Below are 10,822 nucleotides of genomic sequence, written 5' to 3' on the forward strand. Positions count from 1 at the left end.
GAGTCCAAGGTTTTTTGTTTGAGTGTCTTATGCTTGTTGGATTTTCCGTTGTTATTTTGTTATCGAATTCCTGTGCTTTGTTTTGTTTTAAAAGTGCTGTGGAAGGGACTTGAAAGGTTCAGCGTCAATTGACTGGTGTTAATAATTTGTTATGCTCAAAATACTGTCATGAAATTACATTGCTTTAACACGCGCCCGTTGGCCGGGCAGATACCCTTCGCTCGGATGTAGGGGGGTCAAATGGACCCCCTCTGAGATCTCGGGAAATAATAAAGCCAGAGACACCAAATTTACAGGATATCTTGACCCAAGCGTGAACTCACTTAGGTTAGGGTTTCAGCTTCCTAGGTCATGACCTTCAGGTCAAATAACGTCAAACAAGGTCAAATTCCAGGTTGGTCTCCAAGGCGCCCCCAGAACCTAGGCAACTGTCTCTAAGCAAAAGTTCACATGTCCATTTGAGGTCATTGACCTTGTTTCACCCTTTGAAGGTCATGGGGACCGAAATGACTCAAGACTGCTCTGAGTTTTGCGTTTGAATAAGCGACAAAGATTACGCTAGGCAGTATGTTCCTAAAACAACAAGTTCGACCCGGGTTTTCTTAGATCAATGGCCTGTTCTGACATCTAAGAAGTCAACTGAATATGTATAACGCGGTTCCTGCTACCAATAAACTCGAAATGAGCACCAGAAACTATCCCATACGACAAGCCCTAGAGTAATAAATCGGGTTGGTTATGACCTTAGTCTGACCTTCATATCTGACCTTAGGTCGACATAATTTGCTCATTCAACATTTTGGTGCCTGAGAAATTATCCCAGAGATGTATGCCTTCGTCAAACACTCCGTTGTTGTATCAGATTTAACGATTCCCTAGAAATTGCTTTCGCTAAAACCATTGGCTGACTTTGACCTGACACAGGTCAGTGACCTTACAAGGTACGTCTCAAATTTGTATGTCAAACGATCCGCTATGCGATTTTCTACAAGTATGCCAAATTTGGCGCGGCTACGCCGCGCTCTTCAGAAACTATTCGGGAAAAGCCCTCGGGGTCAATTCCCCCCCCCACCAGAGCGCGTGTTAATGTATTCTATTTCACTTTAATAGCCTAAAATGTTAAATAACGAAATAGTTTTGTCAGGTTCGTGATATTACGTCCATACCAACTTGAAATAGATGTCTTTGTTTGCTGGAGCATCAATCATAGGTGGATCCAGGGGGGGGGGGGGGGGCACGGGGCCACGGCCCCACGAAAACCTCTGAGAGCGTGTTTTGGCTCCCCAAAGTATTCCCAGAACTTCATAAAACTTTCGTCTACTTACCGTCTCTTTTAACTTTAACTGTTTTAGCTGCTTTGTTTTAACTTCTGTTTAAGGTTCAAAAGCATTTCGGTGCTTTTTTCGGTTTTTGAATGGTGTCCCTACTAGGTACTCGCGAGAGGCACCACACACTGGACCTCGGATCCCACACCAGCCAGCTGGCGACGAACGGTTGCCCCCCACCCCTAAACTCCAGGCTAGATCCGCCCCTGGCATCAGTCACCATCTCATAAGTTATATCTTTAGTGAATTGATTTTTTCACTCCCGCACGGTCTTTTTGCGACGTAATTTTTCACTCCCACCCTAGTTCAAAGGCGATTCTAGCTCCCAGCCTCCCAAAGTCAGCCGATCCGGTTCACAGCAACATTCCCGTTATGCGGGCATTTCATGGCAAATTGACAGGAGGCACAAAACTAAATATTTCATATTTCGATGGAAATTATTAAAGGGGATTGTCTTATGCCCTAAATGATGCTGCGCGGTTTTGAGAAAGGTCAGATCGATTGGCGAAGAGCTATAGCCTCCGGCATTTTTAGAGGGTCAACTAACCGAGGCGTCTCTAAAAGCCTATATCACAATCAATAGTAATTTAAATTGCACTGCACTATACACCGCTTAAGCTGCAACGAGGCATCTCTTGGCTTTTTTCCAAATTTGTCTTCATTTTGTTTTGAAAACCATGACAATGTGACCAAAGGTTACTTGGCCTATTTTCACCTTTTGGACATTCATAACGCTATTTTGCTAAGTGCAGAAATTAGGTACAAGTGCTTTTCTATCACAAGGGAAAATAAAAGATACGTTTTCCTCCAAACATGCTCCATATTTGTTCAAACCAGACATGTGCGGATCATTTCACGATAGTTCCAAGCGTAGTCAGTTGTGACATATGTGAGGGATGTTACACTGCTGCGTCAAAAGCCATTTTTGTCTAGCGTGCCATTCGGTGATAAGACTTATCAGTTGAACGCATTTTTGTCATAAGAATGCACAAAAGTGAAGGGATAGGGGCTTACTCTGCTCCGAGCAAAATTGAGCATCAATTTCATTGCGCTTAAATGCAAATAAGTCAGTAAAAATGTAGTCACGTAAAAAATAGGGACATCCAGTTTCTAATGTCCACACGGATTGATAATACAGAGTCAGCAATAGTCACAGGGATTAATGATAGGGGAGGGGGGGATGCAGGCTGGGCAGCCTGGCAACGCTACTGCAAAGGATAGACCAATATTTAATGCTTTGTATCTTTTTGATGAACTGAAATGAGAGTAAATATGAGTATTTCCCCAGTTACAAACGGATAGGCAATAAGCTGCTCTTCCCGCCCACTTCTCACGTCGCGAAAATAAAGAGCAACGAAGACAATGGGCTGCCATCCGGCGGGGTACAAACAAAAGGTGGTCCCACGTTCACGGCGAGGAAGAGTCGCCAACTAAAAAAGTCACCTGGCCTCTTGCCAAATGTCATTAAAGCGAAGAAAGACCCAGCATTCCTGGCAAGGTTAAGGAGATGGTATAGCTGTTTTACGAGTCGGACCAGGTCAGCCGGATGTTAAGGACGACTGTGTTACGGCCCGACAGCTCAATGGAGCCAAGAGAAGAGTGCTCAGAGAATTTGCGACAAGTGTATGACATTTGCAAGCGGGAATCAAACAACCTGTCTATCGGTTTCCCCAAATGTGTTGCACTTCGTCCGAGGCACTGCGTCTTGGCCAGCAGCAGTGGCACGCGCTCGGCATGCGTGTACACACATCATCAAAATCCAATGCTGCTCATATCCGCTTCCGGCCTTCCTGATTTGAAACACTCTGACCCCTTGTTTACGCTGCATTTGATACGGAAACTTCGACCGCATGATGGTGTGTGTGTGTGTGTGTGTGTGTGTGTGTGTGTGTGTGTGTGTGTGTGGTGTGTGTGTGTGTGTGTGTGTGTGTGTGTGTGTGTGTGTGTGTGGTGTGTGTGTGTGCGTGTGTGCGTGTGTGTGTGTGTGTGTGTGTGTGTGTGTGTGCGTGTGTGTGTGTGTGTGTGTGTGTGTGTGTGTGTGTGTGTGTGTGTAAGAGAGAGAGAGAGAGAGAGAGAGAGAGAGAGAGAGAGAGAGAGGGCCTTGCCCTGGTGAGGAAAGCGTAATTAACTTTTAAGTCATATCCCTTCGGACAAGTCAGAGGAGAGCGAAGAGCATGGTAGATCCCGTGATATGTATGGTGAAATTCGGTAGAAACTGTGAGTAAGCACGGATCGCTGTGTATTAGTGCCAGTCATCGGAAGAAAGGAAGACAGCATGATATCTTTTAGCCACCGAATCACAAAATTGACCACATATCACTTTTAGCTGATAGTCAAGGTCAGTACTTTGCCCACGCAAGGGCAAGGACCAAGGGACCAAGTGGACCAAATGGTTGCCCAGGGTGACATCTCTGAATGCTGTTCATTCGTAGTGCACGACGCGGCCCAAGGCTTCCACTGGCACTCCCCTCAGTGCGCTGTGAACCCATTCGTAGCATACTGGCGGAAGTAAGATGTGCTGTGCCATCAGAGCTACTGTCTCATCTCTGGTGGTACATAGCTTAACACCGCCATAGTTCATGAGTTTTTGACATTACTTTTCCTATACCTTCGTACCTGAGTGCCCAATCTAATAAATGTGTATTTCAAAGACGGCAGTGCCGCACAGTAGAGAAATCGGCACAGCTTCATCAACTCGTGCTACCATGGGGTTGCCCTGAAAGGGGTATTTTTTGTCACGTTACATGGTAAAGGGGTCTGTAACGGCATCGCAGGCATGGCTAGGCTTGCCGCACCACAATAGGGCCTCAGGCTTATCAAGGATGGGTAAATACTGAGGTGGAGGACGTGTTCAAATTTCCTTTTAAAAAATGGGCAGCAAAACCAAGCTTGTCTATGTGTAGCGAACCACCATACGGAGAGCTTTTCAAAAGTTATTACGGTGGAGGCACTCAGGAAGTCTCAAAGTTCTCACCAGTGACGCCGACAATTCCGAGGGCTCACCATACGTCCACTGACGCGGGGCGCGTGGTAGCAGCGGGGCGGTAATCAATATGTGACTGTGAGCGCGTCGAGGCCAAATATGTGGGTGGAAGGGTCAATATATGACATAAGTTGGCTTACAGGCGAGCGGGTGATATCATTGCTGTGTTAAGTCGTTGCGTTGTATGTGGCAAACGACTTATGATTATATGTGATTCGCTGCGTGTGCAGATCACGTGCCAATGGATGCAGCCGTGTGTGATGATTAACAAATTTCAATATATATATATATATATATATATATATATATATATATATATATATATATATATATATATCTATATATATATATTGAAGATAATATGGTGCGTGTATTGGTGTTATATATTTGACGTTAATGAATTGCATAAACTTATGTTTTTTTTAGCGAATTCCACGGCATTCGAGCTCGTTATTTGGATCAGCAGTCAAATCCATATGAAATGGGTCCTATATGCCAAGTTTGTAACGAAAATTGCAACTTTCGGAAGAAAAGCGTATCTTCTTGAACGTGATCTTGTTAGAGAAGTCAAGAAAGAGAGGAAACTCAGTCAAAAAGTCACGTAAGAGTCAGAAGTCCCTGTAAATTTCTGCGTTTCAAAACATCGCATTGTGAATGCCAGAATGTACGAGGCTACAGCACCTCAGCTCTTACTCTAATCCTTCTAAAATGGTAGAGCTGAACCCGGGATATAAGGCAATCCTATTCTGATACTTTCAGCCATCTAAAAAACATGGGGTGTTTTTTCTGCCCCGCACCTGTCAATTTACCATGGAATGGGCCGATGACCTTCCCAGAGAGGGCTCGAAGGGTTTCGCGTCCATCCACTACTCCGGCATGGTCGCACGGGTCATGTTGGCCCCGCCTTGAGCATTTGCCAGCAGATCTTCCTTCGGCATTCTGTCAAACCCCAAACAAGACCAAACGGGTCAAGTAGATCGCATTTAGAGAAGTGCTAGTAGACGTGTTTTCCACAGCTTGGTTAACTCGCTGCGCGCGCCCCAGGGATTATAAACGGCACCAACACATCGCATGTCCAGCTCACATCCACTTCGCCATGGAAGCAGAACAGATCTCGCGCGTAAAAATGATCGCGATGCATTGATGTTCCTGCGCCCAGATTCGAATCATATCCACACATTTAACCCGGTCGAGCAGCGCAGAGCTATTTAATGTGTACCTAATCCATACAGAGCCCAGCCCGCAACGAATTTCCAATCGCTGAGCCGGGAAACCGCGTCCACTAGCGTCCTCTGCAAATAATCCTTGCATGGGCTGCGTTACTTGATGCTAGTTTGTACATATTAGGAGTGGTGTCCCGCAAATTAATTGGCAGTTTTGAACAGTGCAAAATGCGTAGCCCATCCGCAAAACACGGCAACAAATGGTGTCTGCACGGATTTTACCCAAATTCGTCTTAAAGTCAAAGGATGGAGCCATCCCTTGCCAACTAAATGGAAAACTACACCGCTGGTACATAGTTGTTGTCTGAGACGCATGCCACTGCTTGAATACATCCACCTGGAGTTAGAATTCACAAAAATTTCCAAGTTCCACACTGAAATGGGAATGTTTTAGCTGATCATGCATGAAGCTGAACAAAATAGGTTGTAGCAAAAACGATGTTAGCTGTTAGCATGCCAACTGACTAATAGGTTCATTAGGAAATCATGCAATGGAAAGAAATAGCACTGAACATACCTTGACAGGCAGAACAAGAATGAATGTGTGATTACAAAGTTAAAATTAAACATAACCAAAACAAAACATTATCTCCGCTGTTGCGCGATTTTTCAGGATTGGCCCTATATCTGCTCCACTGCTCTGGATGTCACCAGAACGTAGCATGGATGGGCGTGTCGCGTGTATTGTTCAGTTTTGCTGGGGTGTTAATGGGTCCTGCTATCATCCGCAGCAACTGTTCCAGGGGTCTGCTTGTGTGGACGCGTTTGTCTATATGCGCAAACTTTAATGCATCAGCGTGTTGAGAATTACTCAGCAGCGCAGAGGCAGCGCGTTCAGAGGGAAATAAAGTGTGCCGTTTTCCTATAGGCTGGTTTCGGCCGGCAGGATCATGTCACTCTAGTCCTGCCAAAGGTCAGATGACCTCGTGCCTGTGCGCCGCACGCGTGCTTCAGAGCTGACGGTCATCTGTGGTTATCAGTATACGAGTTCTGCCGCTTCCTCCGAGGTTGATGATGATGGCCGTTCATCAAAAGACAGTGTCAGTAACGTATATTTCTGCAATAATCGGCAAGATACACTACCTATTTAACTTAAACACGGTAATATTTTCTCGCACACTTAGATGCTTTAATGGTACTGTCCATTGGCAGGGTGGTACGTGGGAAAACTGGCCTCAACATGTGTCGCTATTGATTTGACCGACGCAAGGATCACGTGGACGTTAAGACCATCGCTCAAACTCCAATTGGCTGCGAGAGATGCCCCATCAGGTAAAACATGGGTGCCGGATGACGGCTTGTATTGAGATTATGTGGAGCGCAGCAAAGTGAACGGTTGCACACCCTACAACCCTGTCCAACAGCTACCAGTATGTGGTTCCGGCATAGTAAAAACGATAAGGCCTTCCCCGTGCGTGCGTGAACAACAAGTGCACTTTCAGCCGGTGGCGGAGAAGCGACAGACCAGGAGCCCTTGAGAATCATCGGGATCAGCTGAGGCTAAGGCGGTCCCACCACGGTTTAGACCATCTTCGGCCCCTCCAGCTAACTCTACAGCGTTCTTTGGTCGGCTTACGGGCCTACATCGGCCCGGCCTGCCGGGGTCAGCTGATCCCACATGACCACCGGATCCGGTCCGCCGAGGATGGCTGGGGGGACGCCCCAGCTGGCACCGACAGCTCCACACGGAACCGCCCGGGCACAGGAGGGCACATCAGATGGTGGTCGAGGTTTGCAGATGGAGCGTTCATTCGACGGAGCGTCGCCGGCGGCCGGGTCCGCCCGGGAAGGCCGCAGCCGCCAGACCCATCTTGTGCTTGGCTGCCTGCGCGGCCGAGAAGCCGCGGCCCAGGCCGAAGTCCAGCCCGCGCTTGCTGTGGGGGAAGGACGCAGGCCAGAATTTTCAAGGCTGCCCCCTCGATACGCTATATATGGGGCGTGCGTTGGTTGTTTAGCACATTTCGAGACCATAGGTGTATTTTGGATTTCTCTGGATTTGGCCGCAGAAAAAAGTGTGACTTCTTACTTGCAAGGTTAACACATAAGTAACGTGTAAAGTTCACATATTTGTGGTGCCCAACGCGACAGGACACGTGACGATGGTAAAAAATAGGTATTTTTTGAGACTCTAACATGCTGCCTAATCTGTCACCTGTTTAGGCCAATTCCATTGGCCAATTCCAATGGTCATAAAAAGGGTATAAAGCGTAGAGCATTGGTCACCTGCGACACCATTTATCATGTCCAATTATAACAGAGATAAGTGGTTCACAGAAAATGAGTAATTAAATGACCGCATTTCGTATTTCGCCGGGTAGGTTTGGAAGTCCAGGTGGACTAAATGTCAACGCTTTCCGTAGCGGTATCTTTTCTTGGCCAGACCGCGATGCCTCGAACAGCCAGGCGGCAGGCAGCGACATCTATTGGAGCCCTGGTGACCTTTTCGCTGTAGGCATGACCGGCGCCCTGTGCAGGCGGAAGAACGGCACGTGCTTTCGGAAGAATCTGTTTAGTTCTTACTGGGCCAGGCCGATCTCCTCGGCGTCGTTGAGCGCGCGCAGCCGATTAACCAGCTTGCTGACGTAGAGGTCGTTCTGCATGTTCTCCACGTCGTCCGCCCATGATTTTCTGTACAGTGAAAATCAGCGTCAAACGAGCACTCTGCACAATCATCAAATGATGATAATTTGGCGATTTGCAACCTGATATTCGTCCAGGCGCATCATCATCTATTTTGGATGGCTTACGCTAATAGTTCAAATATTTGGAAACTTTTTCTGCTTCTCATGGTAAAACAAAACAAGTTATGTCTATTATGGAAAGCCTGGGATGACTCTAACTGTCCTGTTTGTACTCCGTGGAGCACTTTATATAAATTACGAAAAATACGTTAAACGAGTAAACTGAAGCATGCCCGTCCTATGACAACCACGGCGCCACACATGATGAGATGTTGCCATGCCATGATGCTGGATAACGAGACATAAATCACCAACTCATTGACATGTTTGATCATTGCACATACATCTTCGATTAATATTTAATTCTGCATTGCAGAACTCCACAAAAGGCTCCATTCGTAATATGGAACCTTTCTCACACCGCTCAATCCCGATCAGCTGAGGGAAGGTTTTTTGTAGAGGGAGTACAGTCAGGACTAAATACGAATACCATAGACTGTCTGCCACCGACCATCTAATATGATATACAATGTTTGAGCTTGCGGGTGGGAAGCATGGAACCCCGTCTCCTTTTAGCTGTGCATTTCGTCCGCATTATTTTTCATCGCGCCTTTGCTATCCCCCAACCCAGTGAGGGTGGTTCATGTGTGTTTAATTTAGCATGAGGCCTAAATTTTTCTACTTGCGGGCAAACTGATCGTATGCGAGGGACAGTGCAAGTTTTCTATTGCGCACAATGATGTTGCGTATCAGTGAATGCGTTACCCGCAGCTCTTAAATGTAGGCCATCATGAGACAGGCCAAGTGAGACGCTGTAGGACCAGGACACCGACTTTAGTTGTGTTTGGATGAGCAGCAACACAACAACTTGTGTTTGAACCAACGAGCTATTACTGGCAAGAACACAACCATTTGCTCCGTGGATGAAGTTGTCTTTAATTCCACGGATATGCTGTTGGACTTAAACATATCATTTGTAAAGCTGTACCACCCTGAACAAATACATTGAACTGAGCCCTGAGAGGATCACCGATATCAGAACAGCTCTTTTCCTTCCAAAATAAATCATAAACTCCGAGCTCCCAGCTTCTTCTCATTCATCACACGCACGGAGATGCTTACCTCTCAGCGTTCTCCATGTGCGTGCTCGCGTTGCTGAAGGACCAGCAAAAGACGAAGCAGACGATGGCAGCTAGCCAGGTGCAGGCGCTGATAGCGGATGCGTGACGAGTCATGAGCCTGAAACGAGGGCAGGTCTGGGTGAGACAAGGATCATGGCTCAGGGTCAGGCAAAGGTCGGGCCAGTGTCAGACCAAGCCAAGGTCAGGCCAAAGTCGGGCCATGATATGGTTGAGTGAGTGTCCGATGGCGAAACATGTCATGTTGGACAGCTATATTTTGCGTGCCGTGCGCTGCGTCCGTAGCATACAGCAGAATAATTTCCAGGGTTATGTTGTGACTGGATATGTGTATTTTGATAGAACGAATCAGCTTTCAGGCCACCACGTTGAAGTAAGATTGTCCTTTTGTATGCTTTTTTGTATTTTTTGTATGATTTGTACATCATTCTATGATTTGTATACCATTGTATGAGGGTTAGTGAAGCCTTAGCCAACACTGCACCGGCCAAGTCTGCACCGAAGCTGCACCAGCAACCAGCCGGTGGAAGCTGGACTAGTAGGCTGTACCGCAGTACATCAGGCCGTCCCCGGCCGGATGTGAGCGTTCAGTGACCGGCACGTGGGCAACCGTCGTCAGTCTGGGGCAGGCTGGTGGTCACTGAGCCGGGCTGCACTGAACGGAGCTCTGTGTGGGCCTGGTTAAGACCGTCTGGTCACTCAGCAGCAGTCACTCACAGCATTGGCTCGGGACAGGTCGGGGTGACCTTGGTTTGTCTACTGTTTGCAGGACAGGCACTCGATCATGGCCTCCGGATGAAAGGCTCGATCGCAAACCGTGGAAGCTAGGCAACCACCAGACCAGACCAAAAAGTCTCGATTGCTTCCAGGTTGATATCTGGCCATAGGTTGGTTGACTGATTCGTTCTTAGCTTTCCACTGTCTGAACAGTGTTCAGAAACGTTTTTTATGCATACGTTTTATCTGTGCAAAATCGCTACTAAAGGCTCCAAACCTCAGTCTTGTGAAAATAAACTGAAAGCTGCTGCTAGTGCATGACATTCCAGTTAAAGACTCATGGTGCCCAGCACATCGTTAGAAAGCTTAAATTGCAGTTTAAGCTATTTGTGAATGCACTATTCAAATTCAGCTACGTAATAATGTGACATGTAACAGAACAATGTATTCTCACGAAATTTCCCGAGCGAGATTTAACTACAGTTACCACGACACATAAGTGATCATTTGGACAACAGCAGCAACGTTAGAGTCCGCTAAAAACATGGACGGTACCCAGAAAAATACAATGGACGACTTTGATGTCACTTTTTCTCACGAAAATTACTGTCATCTGAAAGTGGCAGTGAAAGCTTGATCGCTATTGAGTTGCCCAATAATGAAAGTTATCAATAATTCACCAAGAGGTTACTGACAACTAGCATTGTACACGTTACAAGATGGAAAATGCCCCCTTAGCCTTATATGTTATAAC

General features: G+C 46.7%; 1 protein-coding gene across 1 annotated transcript; it reads right to left on the reverse strand.

The window, feature by feature from the left end:
- Window positions 1–7,278: 7,278 nt before the first annotated feature.
- On the reverse strand, window positions 7,279–9,447 carry LOC119108877 (diuretic hormone class 2-like). Its single transcript, XM_037232419.1, has 3 exons — window positions 9,335–9,447; window positions 8,052–8,159; window positions 7,279–7,405 (listed from the first exon to the last, which is right to left on the reverse strand). Exons 1-3 carry the CDS (start codon window positions 9,445–9,447, stop codon window positions 7,279–7,281), a joined length of 348 nt encoding a protein of 115 aa, XP_037088314.1.
- Window positions 9,448–10,822: the final 1,375 nt, after the last annotated feature.

The sequence above is a fragment of the Pollicipes pollicipes genome, unplaced genomic scaffold (genome assembly GCF_011947565.3).
Source record: "Pollicipes pollicipes isolate AB1234 unplaced genomic scaffold, Ppol_2.1 Scaffold_6950;HRSCAF=8241_pilon_pilon_pilon, whole genome shotgun sequence".
Lineage (NCBI taxonomy): Eukaryota > Metazoa > Arthropoda > Thecostraca > Pollicipedomorpha > Pollicipedidae > Pollicipes > Pollicipes pollicipes.